This window comes from Stomoxys calcitrans, chromosome 4 (genome assembly GCF_963082655.1).
Source record: "Stomoxys calcitrans chromosome 4, idStoCalc2.1, whole genome shotgun sequence".
NCBI lineage: Eukaryota > Metazoa > Arthropoda > Insecta > Diptera > Muscidae > Stomoxys > Stomoxys calcitrans.
The window spans coordinates 113,453,594-113,475,784 of NC_081555.1; the positions used below are offsets into that span (position 1 = coordinate 113,453,594).

A 22,191-nucleotide genomic window follows, 5' to 3' on the forward strand; every position below is an offset into this window, starting at 1 on the left:
TATAGCTGTCATATATGTATGCCAGATTTTCACTTCAAGAGCATATTCGTTTATGGGTAGATGTATAATTGGTCCCCCTTGTGTTACAGAGTGACGAATTCGACCTTATCTGCTGTGGTGTGCGCCAAATAGTAGCACTTCAGCGCCACCTGTTTGTGAATGTCGGACAGTGACACCTGCTGGTCATGTTTGGCCCCCATCAGGGAGAGGGAGACAACCAGCTGACACTAATCTGTCATTATGGCTACTCCCATATGTTTTGTTGGTGCCGGCTGGAAAAATAATTTCTTGATGGTGGTCAACCAAAGCCAAGCTGGCTATAGCCCTCGAAATGAAGCGCCCTTTTTGAATTTGGACAGCAAGCCTTTTTATTTACCATAACGCCAAGTTCGGTAAAGAGATGTTTTGAAAAGTATTAAATGACTGTTTGAAGTTATAAATAAAAAAAAGGCTGAAAAGAAAGAAACATTAGAACCTGAAAAGAAAAAGATTTGTGTATTAAAAAAATTGTTTAAATCTAATGAAAAATTAGAAGAGACTTGAAAAAAGAAAGGACATTAAAAATCCTAAAAGAAATTAAATGACCGGAAATTGTTAAAAAGGGGTTAAAAACCTGGAAATAAAAGGAAAATTAAAAAAAACCTGAAAAGACAAAGGAAAGTTAAGAAACATTTAAAGGAAAGAAAAACAGTAATATGCCAGCAAAGAAAATAAAATCATTAACCTAAAAATATGTAAAAAGGCATTAAGTTGGGCCGGGCCGAACTTTGGATACCCATCACCTCGAGTATATATGCAAACCCCTTTGATCAGAATCCGGTGAAAATTGGATAACTTAGGCACCCAAATTCGGCACGGACATTAAGTGGTCTAATATATATGACCCTATTCAAGTTTGTAGATATATCCAATTTTAAACCGATCTGAGCCATATTAAGGTCGGATATCGTGAGGTTCAAAAAAACTCACTTGTTTCAAATTTCAGCGAAATCGGGTAATAAATAAAGCTTTTATGGGATTCAGTTCCCTTATTGGCAGATCGGTCTATATGGCAGCTATATCTAAACATTATCCTATCAGAAGCATATTTAGGTCGGATGTTGGGATTCCTTAATAAAATAAAGTTTTTATGGCCTTCAGACCCTTTATCGGGAGATCGGTCTATATGGCAGCTATATCTAAATATAGTCCAATTTGAACCATATTTAAGTCAGTTGTCGTGAGGCTTAAAATAACCCACTGTGGCAAATTTCAGCGAAATCGGGTGATAAATAAAGCTTTTATGGTCTTCAGACCTTCAGACTTTATCTGGAGATCAGTCTATATGGCAGCTATATCTAAATATAGTCCAATTTGAACCATATTTAGGTCAGATGTCGGAAGGCTTAAGATAACCCACTGTTGCAAATTGAAGCGAAATCGGGTAATAAATAAGGCTTTAGTGGGCTTCAGACCCTTTATCGGGAAATCGGTCTATGTAGTAGCTATATCTAAATATAGTCCGATTTGAACCACATTTGGGTCAGATGTCGGGAAGCCTGAAACTACTCACTGTTTCAAATTTCAGCAACATCGGAAAAAAATAAAGCATTTATGGGCATTAGATCTTTTATCGGAAAGTCGGTCTATATAGCACCTATATCAAAATAGGGTCCGATTTGGCCCGTTCAAGAACTTAACCAGCGTGCATCAAAAAGACGTATCTCTGCCAAATTTCAGCTTAATAGCTCAATGTTTGAAGGCTGTAGAGTGATTACAACAGACGAACGGACATAAACACAGACATCGTTAAATCGTCTTAGAATTTTACGACGATCGGAAATATATATACTTTGTAGGGTTGGAAATTGATATTTCGATGTGTTGCAAACGGAATGACTAAATGAATATACCCCATATCCCCATATAAAAAATGAGAAAATAAAGTTATCTGAAAAAAAATAATAAAATAAAACAAAAATAGTGAATACTTACCAAACATAAAATCCACCTCTACTGTCCCAACGTTGGTGCATAAGCCAGCCAGGCCATAGCAACGTTGGTCAGCCGACAACACATAAGGTACCCTCTATCACAACAAGACAATACGATTGACTTGCACGGACGGACAGCTTCATGGCGCACGGATAGGAAATAGAGTAGACAACAAGCAGGGTTGGTAACATTTCAAGGCTGGCGCTACAGCTAGACGATACCAACTCCAGCATCAAGTCCATCATCATCAACATCAAGGGTGATAACTCTGAAGGAAGAAAAAGCAAGAATTAATGAGTTGTTGAACCGAAGACATTTTCTTTCAACTACCGTTGTTGCCATTGAATTTAAAACATGAAATTTTGACATGAATTTATCTTTAAATTGGATCTTGAATTGTTTTGGTTGATTTTTCGCTTATTGCTGTTGTTTTTTATACCCTCCACCATAGGATGGGGGTATACTAATTTCGTCATTCTGTTTGTAACTCCTCGAAATATTTGCCTAAAACCCCAAAAGGAATATATATTCTTGATTGTCGAATTAGCCATGTCCGTTGTCTGTCCGTCCGTACATCCGTCCGTCTGTCTGTCTTTCGAAAACACGTTAACTTTCGAAAGAGTAAAGCTAGCCGCTTGAAATTTTGCATAAATACTTCTTATTTGTGTAGATCGGTTGGGATTGGGCCATATCGGTCCATGTTTTGATATAGCTGCCATATAAACCGATATGGGATCTTGACTTCTTGCGCCGCTAGGGGCCGCAATTCTTATCTGATTAGGCTGAAATTTTGCACGAGTTGTTTTATTATGACGTCCAATAACTGTGCTGAGTATGGTTGAAATCGGTCCATAACCTGATATAGCTGTCATATAAACCTATCTGGTTTCTTGACTTCTTGAGCGACTAGAGTGCGGAATTTCTATCCGATTTGGCTGACATTTTGCATTAGGTGTTATGTTATGACTTTAAACAACTGTACTAAGAATAGTTTAAATCGGTCCATAACCTGATGCAGCTGCCATATAAACCGATCTTGGGTCTTGACTTCTTGAGCCACTAGAGGACGCAATTATTATCCGATTTAGCTGAAATTTTGCATGAGGTGTTTTGTTATGACTTCCAACAACTGTGTTAAGAATGGTTCAAATCGGTTCATAACCTGATATAGCTGCCATATAAACCGATATGGAATCTTGACTTCTTGAGCCTCCAAAGGGCGCAAGTATTACCCGATTTGTCTGAAATTTTGTACAGGGGCTTCTCTCATGACCTTTAACATACGTGTCGAATATGGCATGAATCGGTTTATAGCCATGAACATTCCACTAAGGAACAGGGGCAAACTTCTCACACATTAATGGGTGCAATCCGATTCAAGTTTTAAGCTCAATGATAAGGGGCCTCCTTTTTATAGCCGAGTCCGAACGGCGTGCCGCAGTGCGACACCTCTTTGGAAAGATGTTTTACATGGCATAGTACCTCACAAATATTGCCAGCATTAGGAGAGGAAATCCACCGCTGAAATTTTTTTTTGATGGTCTCAGCGTCATAGGCGGACATGCTAACCTCTGCGCTACGGTGGCCTCCTATACAGCTCCCCTATAGCCTAATATAGCTCTCCTATAAACCTATCTCCCTATTTTACTTCTTCAGCCCCTAAAGTGCGCAATTCTTACTAGATTTGTCTGAAATTTTACACAATGACATCTACTATGGTCTCCAATATTCAGTTCAAATATGGTCATCAAAAATTGCAAATTTTCATAAGGGATTAGCCTTTGCTAAAAAGATGCAAAAAAATAAAATGTGAATTATTAGGTAATTTTGTTCATTTTACGAATCTTCTTCGAATTTCGAACTAGGAAATGCTGGAAAATTTTCGAAATTCGAAAAAATGAAGGAGTTACAGCGTTTTTGATGTTAAAAACGACCTTGAATTTTTACACCAAAAAAAAAAATTGGTTTTTGCGATGTTTTTTACAGAAACTTTACAGTATCGTTCCATCTAGCACCACTACGGAAAGCGATTTTCCTCACGAATCCAACGGTGTCTGAAGTTTGCGAAACTAAGGAAGTTACGGCAATTGCAAACTCGCGTTGGTTTTTATGAATTTTTTTTTTTTTTCGATACGAATAATGCGATTTTGTCGAAATACTCTAAAGTTTTCAAGGAAATAGAAAAGAGTATTGCTTCGTTCAGCACCACTATGGAAAGAGATTTTATTTGCGAATCCAATAGTGTCCTCAGAAATTCGAAAACCGCTAAACAAAAGATGTTAAAGCAATTTCAAATTCACCTTGATTTTTTTTTGCATTTTTCGGATATTAATTATCCGATTTTGAGCTTGTTTTTTGAATAAAAAATATAGGAGTTGCACTAATCCGAATACTTTTCCATAATCTTCATTTCTGTATACTAAACTCGAAAAATTTTTCGCATCAAAAATTGCAAATTTTCATAAGGGGTTAGCCCATGCTAAAAAAATGCTAAAAAAATAAAATGTGAAGTTTTAAGTATTTCTGTTGATAATATCAATCTTCTTCGAATTTCGAACTACGGAATGCTGGAAAATTTTGGAAATTCGAAAAAATTAAGGAGTTACAGCGTTTTTAGCCTTGAAAACGACACTGAATTTCTACGGCCAAAAAAAAATTGGTTTTTGCGATATTCATTACAGAAAACTTTACAGTATCGCTTTAACCAGCACCACCACGGAAAGCGATTTTCCTCACGAATCCAACGGTGCCTAAAAAATTCTAAAGATTGCAAAACTAAGGAAGTTACGGCAATTTCGAACTCACGTTGGTTTTTTTGAATTTTTGTGGATACGAATAATGCGATTTTGAAGAAATACTCTAAAGTTTTCAAGGAAATAGAAAAGAGTATTGTCCCGTCCATCGCCACTATAGAAAGAGGTTTTATTTGCGAATCCAACGGTGTCGTCATAAATTTGAAATTCGCAAAACAAAAGATGTTATGGCAATCTAAATACATCTAGATTTTTTTAGCATTTTTTGGATATTAACTATGCGATTTTGAGCTTGTTTTTTGAATAAAAAACATAGAAGTTGCACTAATGCGAATTGTTTGCCATAATCTTCAATTCTGTATACTAAACTCGAAAAATTTTTTTGCATCGAAAATTGCAATTTTTCATAAGGGGTTAGCCCATGCTAAAAAAACGCAAAAAAATTAAAATGTGAATTTTTAGATAATTCTGTTTATTGTACGAATCTTCTTCGAATTTCGAATTGCGGAATGCTGGAAAATTTTCGAAATTCGAAAAAATTAAGGAGTTATAGCGTTTTTAACCTTAAAAACAACCTTGAATTTTTACGACCCAATCAAAATTGGTTTCTGTGATTTTTTTCACAGAAAACTTTACATCATCGCTTTATGCAGCACCATTACGGAAATCGATTTTCCTCACGAATCCAACGGTGTCCGAAAATATCTGAAGTTTGCAAAACTAAGGAAGTTACAGCAATGGCAAGCATTTTGAAGCAATATTCTTAAGTTTTCAAAGAAACAGAAAAAGAGCATTGCTTCGTCCAGCACCATTTCGGGAAGAGATTTTCTTTACGAATCCAACGGTGTCTTCAGAATTCTGAAATTCGCAAACTAAAAGATATTACAGCAATTTCGAACTCACCTCGATTTTTTAACATTTTTTGGATATTAATTATGCTATTTTGAGCTTATTTTTTGAAGAAAAAACATAGGAGTTGCACTAACGCGATTTTTTTGCCATAATCTTCGCTATTGTATACTCAACTCGAAAAAATTTTTCTCATCAAAAATTGCAAATTTTCATAAGGGGTTAGCCTTTCCAAAAAAAAACGCAAAAAAATAAAATGTGAATTTTTAAGTAATTCTGTTTATTATACTAATCCTCTTCGAATTTCAAACTGCGGAATGCTGGAAAATTTTCGAAATTCGAAAAAATGAAGGAGTTACAGCGTTTTTGATGTTAAAAACGACCTTGAATTTTTTCACCCAAAAAAATTTGGTTTTTGCGAGTTTTTCCTCAGAAAACTTTACAGTATCGCTTCATCCAGCACCATTAGGGAAAGCGATTTTCTTCACCACTCCATCGGTGTCGGAAAAATTCTAAAGATTGCAAAACTAAAGAAGTTACAGCAATTGCAAACCCACGTAGGTTATTTTTGAATTTTTTGGGTATGTATTTTGCGATTTTAAGCAATACTCCAAAGTTTTCAAAGAAATAGAAAAGAGAATTGCTACGTCCAGCACCATTACGGAAAGAGATTTTCTTTGCGAATCCAACGGTGTCCTCAGACTTTTGAAATTTGCATAACAAACGATGCTACAGCAACTGCAAACCCTCCTCAATTTTTTTTTGCATTTTTCGGATAATAGCTATGCGATTTTGAGCTTGTTTTTTGAAGAAAAAACATAGGAGTTGCACTAATCCGAATTTTTTGTCGCAATCTTCAATTCTGTTTACTCAACTTGAAAAATTTTTTTTCATCAAAAATTGCAAATTTTCATAAGGGGTTAGCCTTTCCAAAAAAAAACGCAAAAAAATAAAATATGATTTTTTAAGTAATTCTGTTTATTATACGAATCCTCTTCGAATTTCGTACTGCGGAATGCTGGAAAATTTTGGAAATTCGAAAAAATGAAGGAGTTACAGCGTTTTTGATGTTAAAAACGACCTTGAAATTTTTATGCCCAAAAAAAATTGGTTTTTGCAATGTTTTTCACAGAAAACTTTACATTATTGCTTCATGCAGCACCATTACGGAAATCGATTTCCCACACGAATCCAACGGTGTCCGAAAAAATCTGAAGTTTGCAAAACTAAGGAAGTTACAGCAATGGCAAACTCACGTGGGTTTTTTTGGGAATTTTTGTGGATACGAATAAATCGATTTTGAAGCAATACTCTTAAGTTTTCAAGGAAACAGAAGAAGTATTGCTTCATCAAGAAGCAAGAGATTTTCTTTACGAATCCAACGGTGTCCTCAGACTTTTGAAATTCGCATAACAAACGATGCTACAGCAACTACAAACCCTCCTCGATTTTTTTTTTAGCATTTTTCGGATAATAGCTATGCGATTTTGAGCTTTTTTTTTGAAGAAAAAATTTTCATAAGGGGTTAGCCTTTCCAAAAAAAAACACAAAAAAATAAAATGTGAATTTTTAAGTAATTCTGTTTATTATACGAATCCTCTTCGAATTTCGAACTGCGGAATGCTGGAAAATTTTCGAAATTCGAAAAAATGAAGGAGTTACAGCGTTTTTGATGTTAAAAACGACCTTGAATTTTTACGCCCAAAAAAATTGGTTTTTGCGATGTTTATTACAGAAAACTTTACAGTATCGCTTCATCTAGCACCACTACGATAAGAGATTTTCTTCACGATTCCATTGATGTCTGAAAACTTGTGAAGTTTGCAAAACTAAAGAAGTTACAGAAATTGCAAACTCACATTGGACTTTTTGTTAAATTTTTTGGATATTAATTATGCGATTTTGAAGCAATACTCTTACATTTTCATTGATACAGAAAAGAGTATTGCCTTTGGAATTCGCAAAACAAAAGATGTTACAGCAATTTCAAACTTTCCTTGATTTTTTTAGTATTTTCGGATATTAACTATGCGATTTTGAGCTTGTTTCTTGAAGAAAAAAACATAAAAGTTTCACTAATCCGAATCTTTTGCCATAATCTTTAACCCATATTGGTCCAGGCGGGTAGTTGTCTACCCCTGAACTAAAACCGAGATTTCTGTGTAACTAGACACAGTAAAAAGTACTGGTTTATTCTTTGAAAATATTCAGAATGATTTCTGTGATTTTCTATTAACCACTAACCTATGAACAGCTGAGCAGCAACCACCCCCTCATAAAATAATAAAATTGTCTTTAGTGCAATACTGCTAAAGGTTTGTTCTATGCAAATGTAAATAGATATATGCGTATACTGGAGGCCACCGTAGCGCAGAGGTTAGCATGTCCGCTATGACGCTGAAAGCCTGGGTTCGAATCCTAGTGAGACCATCAGAAAAAATGTTCAGCGGTTGTTTTCCTCTCCTAATGCTGGCAACATTTTTTAAGGTACTATGCCATGTAAAACTTCTCTCCAAAGAGGTGTCGCACTGCGGCACGCCTTTCGGACTCGGCTATAAAAAGGAGACCCCTTATCATTGAACTTAAACTTGAATCGGACTGCACTCATTGATATGTGGGAAGTCTGACCCTGTTCCTTAGTGGAATGTTCATGGGCAAAATTTGCTTTGAATACAGTATACTATTGACATAACGGTGCTTTCTTACGTTGATATTGCATGGGCCCTTGGGCCAATGTCATAACAACTATTACTTTATATCAGATGGTCTTGGTCAGTGCGGTTCAGTTCTGTTTGTTTACCGCATCGTTGATATAAGCTTTTCGATTATGTTTAATTTGCGTTAATTATTGGTAAGTATGTTGCGACACAATTTTTTAAAAATGGATGAAATTATGAGAATCTTGAATTCATCGGACGAAGAATATGAAGTCACTACAGCTAGTTCACAGATCAACAGAGGTTAATATTGTATACATTCCACCAGAAGTAGATGAGACAAGTGACACTGAACAAATTAACGATGATATTATCGAATTTAACGAGCTACTTTCAATAGATATCGCTGGGTCTAGAATACGAAGTCGTCGAAAATTACCCTGAAGATCAAGAAGAAACTGAAAGAAGTCTCGAACCACCCCAAAAAAAATTTAAATCACAAGCTGAATAAGGCCCAGCTTCTTGACGTTAGCTAACGTTGAAGCTACAAAAATCAAGGGCATTGCACAAGAATTAGGTAAATATTATTAGAATTAATAATAAAATGTTGTCCATAAATCTTTCTCTTGTTGTAGGTAGAAAATTACCTGCTGAGCTCTTTGACCTTTTCTTAGATGAAGACTTGTTTCAATGATCATTGAGCTCGGTGACAAATACGCTGGTCAGCAAAATACAAGCCTTGGACTCCAACGATATTACTTGAAGCGATTCATCGGTATTTTATTTCCAAGTGGTTACCATGTCCTTCCGCAATGGAAGTTGTATTGGTCACTTCAACCAGACTTGGAAGTCCCGATTGTTCACAATTCGCTACCTCGATCGAGATTTGAGACAATCAAGAGGTTTATCCATTTGTCGGATAACAACAGTTTGGATACGTCTGATAAATATTCAATGATAATGCCATTTTTTGACGCAAGCAACAAACGATTTATGCTGTTTGGAATTTGGGCTAATAATGTAACAGTTGGTGAACATATGATCCTCTACTATGGAAGACATTCCTGCAAAATGTTCATCCGTGGCAAACCTATTCGATTTGAGTTTAAAGCTTGGTGCATGTGCTCTTCAAGTGGATATTTGTATCAGTCCATACTATATGGAGGAGCAACAACTCCACACGACAAAACCATTAAACTTGGAGCGGGATGTTGTTCTCAAACTATTGGAGAATATTTCATCACCATCGTCTCACAGAATATTCTTCGATAACTTTTTCACTTCTTTTCATTTCATATGACTACCAAGTGATTGTGGATTCTTTGCGACAGTAACTGTTCGGGCAAATAGAACTGGAAAAGTCATGCTGCCTGAAAATATGAAAAAAGGCGAAAATGCAGCAATGTATGATCATGACAAGGAGCTCATTGTAAAATGGATAGATAATGCAGCTGTTACGATGTTAGCAAATCATTCATCAATAGAACCACTCGCTACAGCAAAGCGGTTTGATGGCAAGGAAAAAACATATAAACATAAACATTCCCCGAATAACAAAAGAGTATAATGAAGGTAAGGATACAAAATAATCGATGTATGTATATCTCAAGAACCTACTATCTAATCCTATTTTTTCGCGCTCTTTCATATGTATGGTGGGTGTTGCCCTTCATGATAATGCTTTGGGTAATTATGGTATTGGCATGCGGAGCAAAAAATGGTGGTGGCCTCTTTTTACAAATACCCTTTCCAAAGTGATGGTTAATGCATGGAAATTGCATTGCTTGGTTGCAAAAACTGAGAAAAGTAATATAATGCCACAACTGGAATTCAGATGCCCAGTCAATGGGAGCTCCTTTATCATCGGAGAAACTGACCAGGATGTGAATAATTTTCCTGGTACTAGCAATGCTTTTAGACATAGCGATGAGGCTAATATCAATGATACTAAGCATTTTCCTGGCAAGCGTGGTGACGATGTGCCACCAAGACGATGCAAAGTAGGTTCGTCAAAGACTCCCTTCATATACGACAAATGCAACGTAAATTTACACGCCAAATGTTTTGGAAAATATTATAAATATCAATAAAGTATCTATTCTTTTACACCTTTTTACTATTTACTGTATATAATAATAATTTTTCAATAAATCTTGATGACCTCTCTAAAAAATCTGTTTTATTGTTATTATTAGTTTTACGCATATTATGTATATGCAACGGTGGGTAGAAAGCTACCCACGCCATATCTCGTATACTATATCTCAATTAGTATACGAGATATGGCGTGGGAGATTTTTTTTTAAAGATTTTTTTAATTTTTCTTAATGAGGTCAATAAAAGGTAGTATTCCAAAAATCATGAAAAAATTCCAACGGGATCGGGTAGCGGCCCGAAATGGGTTAATACTCGAAAAATTTTTTCGCATCAAAAATTGCAAATTTTCATAAGGGGTTAGCCTTTGCTAAAAAAATGCGAAAAAAATAAAATGTGAATTTCTAGGTAATTCTGTTTATTGAACGAATCTTCTTCGAATTTTGAACTGCGGAATGCTGGAAATTTTTCGAAATTCGAAAAAAATGAAGGAGTTGCAGCGTTTTTGATATTAAAAACGACCTTGAATTTGTATGCCCAACAAAAATTGGTTTTTCCGATGTTTTTCACAGAAAACTTTACAGTATCGCTCCATCTAGCACCACTACGCAAAGAGATTTTCTTCATCACTCCATCAGTGTCGGAAAAATTCTAAAGATTGCAAAACTAAGGAAGTTACAGCAACTGCAAACTCACGTAGGTTATTTTTGAATTTTTTGGGTATGTATTATGCGATTTTAAGCAATACTCCAAAGTTTTCAAAGAAATAGAAAAGAGAAATGCTACGTCCAGCACCATTACGGAAAGAGATTTTCTTTGCGAATCCAACGGTGACTTCAGAATTCTGGAATTCGAAAACTAAAAGATGTTACAGCAATTTCGAACTCACCTCGAATTTTTTAACATTTTTCGGATAATAGCTATGCGATTTTGAGCTTGTTTTTTGAAGAAAAAACATAGGAGTTGCACTAATCCGAATTTTTTGCCATAATCTTCGCTATTGTATACTCAACTCGAAAAAATGTTTCTCATCAAAAATTGCAAATTTTCATAAGGGGTTAGCCTTTCCAAAAAAAAAAAAACGCAAAAAATAAAATGTGAATTTTTAAGTAATTCTGTTTATTGTACGAATCCTTTTCGAATTTCGAACTGCGGAATGCTAGAAAATTTTCGAAATTCGAAAAAATGAAGGAGTTACAGCGTTTTTGATGTTAAAAACGACCTGAATTTTTTCACCCAAAAAAATTTGGTTTTTGCGAGTTTTTCTGCAGAAAACTTTACAGTATCGCTTCATCCAGCACCATTAGGGAAAGCGATTTTCTTCACCACTCCATCGGTGTCGGAAAAATTCTAAAGATTGCAAAACTAAGAAAGTTACAGCAACTGCAAACTAATGTAGGTTATTTTTGAATTTTTTGGGTATGTATTATGCGATTTTGAAGAAATACTCTAAAGTTTTCAAGGAAATAGAAAAGAGTATTGTCCCGTCCATCGCCACTATAGAAAGAGGTTTTATTTGCGAATCCAATGGTGTCCTCAGAAATTCGAAATTCGCTAAACAAAAGATGTTAAAGCAATTTCAAATTCACCTTGATTTTTTTTAGCATTTATCGGATATTAATTATGCGATTTTGAGCTTTTTTTTTGCGAATCCAACGGTGTCTTCAGAATTCTGAAATTCGCAAACTAAATGATGTTACAGCAATTTCGAACTCACCTTGATTTTTTTTTTTGCATTTTTAGGATTTAAATTATGCGATTTTGAGCTTATTTTTTGAAGCAAAAACGTAGGAGTTGCACTAATCCGAATTTTTTGCCGCAATCTTTAATTCTGTATACTCAACTCGAAAAATTTTTTTTCATCAAAAATTGGAAATTTTCATAAAAATGCTAAAAAAATGCAAAAAAAAAATAAATGTGAATTTTTAAGTAATTCTGTTTATTATACGAATCCTCTTCGAATTTCGAACTGTGGAATGCTGGAAAATTTTGGAAATTCGAAAAAATGAAGGAGTTACAGCGTTTTTGATGTTAAAAACGACCTTGAATTTTTACGCCCCAAAAAAATTGGTTTTTGTGATGTTTTTCACAGAAAACTTTACATTATCGCTTCATGTAGCACCACTACGGAAAGAGATTTTTTTCACCACTCCATCGGTGTCGGAAAAATTCTAAAGATTGCAAAACTAAGAAAGTTACAGCAACTGCAAACTCATGTAGGTTATTTTTGAATTTTTTGGGTATGTATTATGCGATTTTGAAGCAATACTCTAAAGTTTTCAAGGAAATAGAAAAGAGTATTGTCCCGTCCAGCACCGTTACGGAAAGGGATTTGCTTTGCGAATCCAACGGCGTCTTCAGAATTCTGAAATTCGCAAACTAAAAGATGTTACAGCAATTTCGAACTCACCTCGATTTTTTAACATTTTTTGGATATTAATTATGCGGTTTTGAGCTGGTTTTTTGAAGAAAAAAACATAGGAGTTGCACTAATCCGAATTTTTTGCCGCAATCTTTAATTCTGTATACTCAACTCGAAAAATTTTTTTTCATCAAAAATTGGAAATTTTCATAAGGGGTTAGCCCATGCTAAAAAAATGCCAAAAAAATAAAATGTGAATTTTTAAGTAATTCTGTTTATTATACGAATCTTCTTCGAATTTCGAACTGCGGAATGCTGAAAAATTTTGGAATTTCGAAAAAATGAAGGAGTTACAGCGTTTTTGATGTTAAAAACGACCTTGAATTTTTACACCCAAAAAAAATTGGTTTTTGCGGAAAAATTCTAAGGATTGCAAAACTAAGGAAGTTACAGCAACTGCAAACTCACGTAGGTTATTTTTGATTTTTTTTTGGGTATGTATTATGCGATTTTAAGCAATACTCCAAAGTTTTCAAAGAAATAGAAAAGAGAATTGCTACGTCCAGCACCATTACGGAAAGAGATTTTCTTTGCGAATCCAACGGTGTCTTCAGAATTCTGAAATTCGCAATCTAAAAAAAGTTACAGCAATTTCGAACTCACCTTGATTTTTTTTTTACATTTTTAGGATTTAAATTATGCGATTTTGAGCTTATTTTTTGAAGCAAAAACGTGGGAGTTGCACTAATCCGAATTTTTTGCCGCAATCTTTAATTCTGTATACTCAACTCGAAAAAATTTTTTTCATCAAAAATTGAAAATTTTCATAAGGGGTTAGCCCATGCTAAAAAATGCAAAAAAAAATAAATGTGAATTTTTAAGTAATTCTGTTTATTATACGAATCCTCTTCGAATTTCGAACGGCGGAATGCTGGAAAATTTTGGAAATTCGAAAAAATGAAGGAGTTACAGCGTTTTTAACCTTAAAAACGACCTTGAATTTTTACGCCCCAAAAAAATTTGGTTTTTGTGATGTTTTTCACAGAAAACTTTACATTATCGCTTCATGTAGCACCACTACGGAAAGAGATTTTCTTCACCACTCCATCGGTGTCGGAAAAATTCTAAAGATTGGAAAACTAAGGAAGTTACAGCAACTGCAAACTCACGTAGGTTATTTTTGATTTTTTTGGGTATGTATTATGAGATTTCGAAGCAATACTCCACAGTTTTCAAAGAAATAGAAAAGAATATTGCTACGTCCAGTACCATTACGGAAAGAGATTTTCTTTGCGAATCCAACGGTGTCTTCAGAATTCTGAAATTCGCAAACTAAAAGATGTTACAGCAATTTCGAACTCACCTCGATTTTTTAACATCTTTTGGATATTAATTATGCGGTTTTGAGCTGGTTGTTTGAAGAAAAAACATAGGAGTTGCACTAATCTGAATTTTTTGCCGCAATCTTCAATTCTGTATACTCAACTCGAAAAAATTTTTTTCATCAAAAATTGAAAATTTTCCTAAGGGGTTAGCCCATGCTAAAAAAATGCAAAAAAAATTAAATGTGAAATTTTAAGTAATTCTGTTTATTATACGAATCCTCTTCGAATTTCGAACGGCGGAATGCTGGAAAATTTTGGAAATTCGAAAAAATGAAGGAGTTACAGCGTTTTTGATGTTAAAAAAGACCTTGAATTTTTACACCTAAAAAAAATTGGTTTTTGCGATGTTTTTCACAGAAAACTTTACAGTATCGCTTCATCCAGCATCATTAGGGAAAGCGATTTTCCTCACGAATCCAACGTTGTCCGAAAAAATCTGAAGTTTGCAAAACTAAGGAAGTTACAGCAATGGCAAACTCACGTGGGTTTTTTTTTGTGGATACGAATAATGCGATTTTGAAGCAATACTCTTCAGTTTTCAAGAAAAAAGACAAAAGAGTATTGCTTCGTCCATCACCACTATGGAAAGAGATTTTCTCTGCGAATCGAACGGTGTCTTCAGAATTCTGAAATTCGAAAACTAAATGATGTTACAGCAATTTCGAACTAACCTTGATTTTTTTTTGCATTTTTCGCATTTTCATTATGCGATTTTGAGCTTGTTTTTTGGATAAAAAAAATAGGAGTTGCACTAACCCGAATACTTTTCCTTTATCTTCAATTCTGCATACTCAACTCGAAAAATTTTTTTGCATCAAAAATTGCAAATTTTCGTAAGGGGTTAGCCTTTCCAAAAAAAACGCAAAAAAATAAAATGTGAATTTTTAAGTAATTCTGTTTATTATACGAATCCTCTTCGAATTTCGAACGGCAGAATGCTGGAAAATTTTGGAAATTCGAAAAAATGAAGGAGTTACAGCGTTTTTGATGTTAAAAACGACCTTGAATTTTTACACCCAAAAAAATTGGTTTTTGCGACGTTTTTCACAGAAAACTTTACAGTATCGCTTCATCCAGCACCATAGGGGAAATCGATTTTCCTCACGAATCCAACGATGTCCGAAAAAATCGGAAGTTTGCAAAACTAAGGAAGTTACAGCAATGGCAAACTCAAGAGGGTTTTTTTTGAGGATACGAATAATGCGATTTTGTAGTAATACTCTAAAGTTTTCAAGAAAACAGAAAAAGAGTATTGCTTCGTCCATCACCACTATGAAAAGAGATTTTCTCTGCTAATCGAACGGTGTCTTCAGAATTCTGAAATTCGCAAACTAAAAGATGTTACAGCAATTTCGAACTCACCTCGATTTTTTTAAAATTATTTGAATATTAATTATGCTATTTTGAGCTTATTTTTTGAAGAAAAAACATAGGAGTTGCACTAATCCGAATTGTTTGCCATAATCTTCAATTCTGTATACTCAACTCGAAAAATTTTTTTGCATCAAAAATTGGAAATTTTCATAAGGGGTTAGCCCATGCTAAAAAAATGTTAAAAAAATAAAATGCGAATTTTTAAGTATTTCTGTTGATAATATCAATCTTCTTCGAATTTCGAACTACGGAATGCTGGAAAATTTTGGAAATTCGAAAAAATGAAGGAGTTACAGCGTTTTTGATGTTAAAAACGACCTTGAATTTTTACACCCAAAAAAAATTGGTTTTTGCGATGTTTTTCACAGATAACTTTACAGTATCGCTCCATCTAGCACCACTACGGAAAGAGATTTTCTTCACCACTCCATCGGTGTCGGAAAAATTCTAAAGATTGGAAAACTAAGGAAGTTACAGCAACTGCAAACTCACGTAGGTTATTTTTGATTTTTTTTGGGTATGTATTATGAGATTTCGAAGCAATACTCCACAGTTTTCAAAGAAATAGAAAAGAATATTGCTACGTCCAGTACCATTACGGAAAGAGATTTTCTTTGCGAATCCAACGGTGTCTTCAGAATTCTGAAATTCGCAAACTAAAAGATGTTACAGCAATTTCGAACTCACCTCGATTTTTTTAGCATTTATAGAATTTTAATTATGCGATTTAAAGCTTATTTTTTGATGAAAAAACATAGGAGTTGCACTAATCCGAATTTTTTGTCGCAATCTTCAATTCTGTATACTCAACTCGAAAAATTTTTTTGCATCAAAAATTGCAAATTTTCATAAGGGGTTAGCCCATGCTAAAAAAATGCTAAAAAAATAAAATGTGAATTTTTAAGTAATTCTGTTTATTATACGAATCCTCTTCGAATTTCGAACGGCGGAATGGTGGAAAATTTTGGAAATTCGAAAAAATGAAGGAGTTACAGCGTTTTTGATGTTAAAAACGACCTTGAATTTTTACACCTAAAAAAAATTGGTTTTTGCGATGTTTTTCACAGAAAACTTTACAGTATCGCTTCATCCAGCATCATTAGGGAAAGCGATTTTCCTCACGAATCCAACGTTGTCCGAAAAAATCTGAAGTTTGCAAAACTAAGGAAGTTACAGCAATGGCAAACTCACGTGGGTTTTTTTTGTGGATACGAATAATGCGATTTTGAAGCAATACTCTTCAGTTTTCAAGAAAAAAAACAAAAGAGTATTGCTTCGTCCATCATCACTATGGAAAGAGATTTTCTCTGCGAATCGAACGGTGTCTTCAGAATTCTGAAATTCGAAAACTAAATGATGTTACAGCAATTTCGAACTAACCTTGATTTTTTTTTGCATTTTTCGCATTTTCATTATGCGATTTTGAGCTTGTTTTTTGGATAAAAAAAATAGGAGTTGCACTAACCCGAATACTTTTCCTTTATCTTCAATTCTGCATACTCAACTCGAAAAATTTTTTTGCATCAAAAATTGCAAATTTTCGTAAGGGGTTAGCCTTTCCAAAAAAAACGCAAAAAAATAAAATGTGAATTTTTAAGTAATTCTGTTTATTATACGAATCCTCTTCGAATTTCGAACGGCGGAATGCTGGAAAATTTTGGAAATTCGAAAAAATGAAGGAGTTACAGCGTTTTTGATGTTAAAAACGACCTTGAATTTTTACGCCCCAAAAAAAATTGGTTTTTGCGACGTTTTTCACAGAAAACTTTACAGTATCGCTTCATCCAGCACCATAGGGGAAATCGATTTTCCTCACGAATCCAACGATGTCCGAAAAAATCGGAAGTTTGCAAAACTAAGGAAGTTACAGCAATGGCAAACTCAAGAGGGTTTTTTTTTTTGAGGATACGAATAATGCGATTTTGTAGTAATACTCTAAAGTTTTCAAGAAAACAGAAAAAGAGTATTGCTTCGTCCATCACCACTATGAAAAGAGATTTTCTCTGCGAATCGAACGGTGTCCTCAGAATTTTGAAATTCGCTAAACAAAAGATTTTACAACAATTTCAAACTCAACTTGATTTTTTTTGCATTTGTAGGATTTTAATTATGCTATTTTGAGCTTATTTTTTGAAGAAAAAACGTAGGAGTTGCACTAATCTGAATTTTTTGCCATAATCTTCAATACTGTATACTCAACTCGAAAAATTTTTTCGCATCAAAAATTGAAAATTTTCATAAGGGGTTAGCCCATGCTAAAAAAATGCTAAAAAAAATAAAATGTGAATTTTTAAGTAATTCTGTTGATAATACCAATCTTCTTCGAATTTCGAACTGCGGAATGCTGGAAAATTTTGGAAATTCGTAAAAATGAAGGAGTTACAGCGTTTTTGATGTTAAAAACGACCTTGAATTTTTACACCCAAAAAATTGGTTTTTACGATGTTTTTCACAGAAAACTTTACAGCATCGCTTCAACCAGCACCACTAGGGAATGCGATTTTCGTCACGAATCCAACGGTGTCGGAAAAATTCTAAAGATTGCAAAACTAAGAAACTTACAGCAACTGCAAAATCATGTAGGTTATTTTTGAATTTTTTTGGGTATGTATTTTGCGATTTTGAAGCAATACTCCAAAGTTTTCAAAGAAATAGAAAAGAGAATTGCTACGTCCAGCACCATTACGGAAAGAGATTTTCTTTGCGAGTCCAACGGTGTCTTCAGAATTCTGAAATTCGCAAACTAAATGACGTTACAGCAATTTTGAACTCACCTTGATTTTTTTTGCATTTTTAGGATTTAAATTATGCGATTTTGAGCTTATTTTTTGAAGCAAAAACTTGGGAGTTGCACTTATCTGATTTTTTTGCCATAATCTTCAATACTGTATACTCAACTCGAAAAATGTTTTCGCATCGAAAATTGCAATTTTTCATAAGGGGTTAGCCCATGCTAAAAAAACGCAAAAAAAATAAAATGTGAATTTTTATGTAATTCTGTTTATTATACGAATCCTCTTCGAATTTCGAACTGCGGAATGCTGGAAAATTTTCGAAATTCGAAAAAATGAAGGAGTTACAGCGTTTTTGATGTTAAAAACGACCCTGAATTTCTACGGCAAAAAAAATTGGATTTTGCGATGTTTTTTACAGAAAACTTTATAGTAACGCTTCAACCAGCACCACCACGGAAAGCGATTTTCCTCACGAATCCCACGGTGCCTAAAAAATTGTAAAGATTCCAAACTAAGGAAGTTACAGCAACTGCAAACTCACGTGGGTTTTTTTTTGGGAATTTTTTTGGATACGAATAAATTGATTTTGAAGCAATACTCTTAAGTTTTCAAGGAAACAGAAGAAGTATTGCTTCGTCTAGCACCATTTCGGGAAGAGATTTTCTTTACGAATCCAACGGTGTCTTCAGACTTTTGAAATTCGCATAACAAATGATGCTACGGCAACTACAAACCCTCCTCGATTTTTTTTTGCATTTTTCGGATAATAGCTGTGCGATTTTGAGCTTGTTTTTGAAGAAAAAAACATAGGAGTTGCACTAATCCGAATTTTTTGCCGCAATCTTCAATTCTTTATACTCAACTCGAAAATTTTTTTTCATCAAAAATTGAAAAAAAAACAAAAAAATTAAAATGTGAATTTTTAAATATTTCTCTTTATTTTACGAATCTTCTTCGAATTTCGAACTGCGGAATGTTGGAAAATTTTCGAAATTAGAAAAAATGAAGGAGTTACAGCGTTTTTTGGGCTAGAAAACGACCTTGAATTTTTACGATGTTTTTTACAGAAAACTTTACATTATCGCTTCATCCAGTACCACTACGGAAAGCGATTTTCCAGACGAATCCAACGGAATCTGAAAAAATTTCAAGTTTGCAAAACTAAGGAGGTTACAGCAATGACAAACAAACGTTGGTTTTTTGAATTTGTATACCCCACACCACCACTGTGGTACAGAGTTTTATAACTTAGTGCATTTGTTTCTAACACCCAGAAGGAAGAGAGATAGACCCAGTGATAAATATACCGATCGACTCAGAATCAATTTCTGATTCGATTTAGCTTTAAGTCCGTCTGTCTGTCCATGTGAATTTGTGTACAAAGTACATGTCGCAGTTTTTACCAATCGTCTTCAAATTTGGTGGAGGCATGTTTTTCCGCCTGGAGACGAAGCCTATGTAAATTAGATAAAATCGGTCCAGATTTGGATATAGTTCCTATATATATATGTTCATCCGATTTACAGTAACAAAGTCATTTGTCAAGTCATTTGTTAACCGGTTCTCTCGAAGTTTGGCAGGAAGGATTTTTTTATGACTCTCCATATTACTGGTGAATATCATAGAAATCGGCTCAGATTTAGATATAGCTGCCATATATGTATATCGCCAGATTTTTACTTCAAGAAACACTGCAAGCTCATTTATTGACCAATCTTTCCAAAACTTTGTACAACGCTTTCCTCTATGACTTCTACAATATCTATTAAGTTTGATTGATTGATCTAGCTCCCATATATATGTTCGCACGATTTTGAGAAACATTGCAATAAAGTGTTCATTTGTAAACCGATTCTCTTGAAATTAGGCAGGAAAGATTTTCTTATGACTTCACTATGCACAACGCTTTCCTTGGCGACTACCACAATATCTTAGAAGTTTGCTCGAAAACGGTTCAGATTTAGATGTAGCTCCTATATATATGTTCGTCAGATTTTGGATAATTTGTGATAATATTGTCATTTGTCAACCATTGTTATTACAGTTTGAATATATTTGCTCGAAATTTGGTACGGATTGTTTAATAACCCATCTGAATACATCCGCCATGGTCCATCAAACTTGGATCAGAATTAGATATAGCTCCCACTTTACGCTGGTTGACAAAATGCTCAAAAATGTCTCTATCTCACGGCATGTTACATGACGATAAGTTTACGCACAGTATCAATGTTCTCTGGAACAACGGCCATTTTTGGACGACCTTCCCGTAATTCGATATTGACCGAGCGTCGACTACGACTACGATGAATTCATTAAACCAGTTTTTGACTTTGCCATAGGATGGTGCCACCATGTCCGCCTATGACGCTGAACGCCGGGGTTCGAATAACGGCATTGACATAAGAAAAATCAGCGGTTGTTGATTGTGAGGTATTCTTCCACTTTTCTACCGGCATAAAAAATGGAGGCCTCTTATCATTGATTTTAAACTTTAATCCAACTACACTCATTGATATGAGAGAAGTGTGGCCGGTTCCTTAGTGGAATGGTTATGAGAAATTTAGTAAGAATAGAATAGTGCTTCATCGCCATACAAAGGTTTAAGTTCATCAATGCACTCTTATGATAATAATCCACGTCGAAAGTTGTGTAAAATCACTGTAAACCATACAAATAATGGACGAACATCAAAACGTTTCTGCTACTTCGTCTTCTTTTCCTTTCGCTTATACCTGTTCGATATGCTCTTTTCTCCATCAGGAGTTGAGTTTCCAGTAACGGTCGGGTCCGAGGATACTGTTTTTTCGCTTATACCTGTTCGATATGCTCTTTTCTCCATCAGGACTTGAGTTTCCAGTAACGGTCGGGTCCGAGGATACTGTTTGAATATCATCCGTTTCGGAAAGCTGGGTCGCACCAATACCCCGCAAGCCAGTTTGTCCACCGAATCAATGCATTGACACCGGCTTCAACCCTTAAGGGCCCCCAAAGAGCGACTATATTGTGTTTTACATTTTAAGTAATTAATGAAAATATAATTAAAAAAAAATGAGCAAATTTCTTTACACCTTCTTACAATGAAAATTTCCTTTTCTATCTTCCCCCACAGGGTCAACAACCGCAGGCGGAGGATGAAAATACGCCGCAGAAAAGAGTAGATAAGATATTTGATCAAATGGATAAAAATCATGATGGCAAGTTAACGCTAGAAGAATTTCGTGAGGGTAGTAAAGCTGATCCACGTATAGTTCAGGCGTTAAGTTTAGGTGGTGGTTAAATCCTTCATTCTAAGCTCCGAAAAGGGTTTATTTTTAATTGCAAACATACACACACACACACACATACATATATATATATATATATACAAGATACAAATTTCTGGGTTTTTGTTCTTTCAAAGCCTTCAAGCTTTTGGTTTACTTGAGATAAAAAATAAAATTAATATAAAAATTTTCACAAAAACAAAAATTACGAAAATATGGAAGCAATTCCCCCAAGTTTTCCACAAAGAGATAAAATTCAAATCTTTAATGAATTTTGAAGAAATCAAACCTTTTAATAAAAAGAAAATTAATTTCCCTTAGAAAAAAGTCTTTTGAAATACAATCTCAAGAAAAAAAATTTTTCTTATAAAATATAAATTTTTTTTAAAACAAGAGTTTCTAAAAACTCTTAAGAAAGTACTTTTTTATAGTTAAGTAAAACAAAACAAGTTCATAGCAATTAATGAGGAGGGAAAGTAGGAAAAAGAAAGCAAAAAAAAAATTCTCCAAAAAAAAGCCCCAAAAAACTAAAGTTTAACATTGTCAATACACCAATGAATTGTGACAAACCGAATGAATAACACTTTAATTATTAATAATAAATAAATTGAAAAAATATATTATTATATATAATGAAAAAAACAAATGAAATCAATAATTTATTTATTAATAAATATAAAGTAATATAAAATAAAGAAGCCTTTGATATTTAATGAGAACATAAAAAACAAAAACAAACATA

At 34.2% G+C, this 22,191-nt stretch overlaps 1 protein-coding gene across 5 annotated transcripts in view; it reads left to right on the plus strand.

Annotated features, from left to right (window-relative positions):
• Nucleotides 1-21,711, plus strand: part of LOC106081174 (frequenin-1) — a 350,182-nt gene extending 328,471 nt beyond the window's left edge. For all 5 annotated transcript variants that reach the window (XM_059366355.1, XM_059366352.1, XM_059366350.1 and 2 more), the window contains one exon: nt 21,296-21,711. In XM_059366355.1, coding sequence (XP_059222338.1) covers nt 21,296-21,463 — 168 coding nt within the window. In that variant the 3' untranslated portion in view covers nt 21,464-21,711. The remainder of the gene's footprint in view (nt 1-21,295) is intronic.
• Nucleotides 21,712-22,191: the final 480 nt, after the last annotated feature.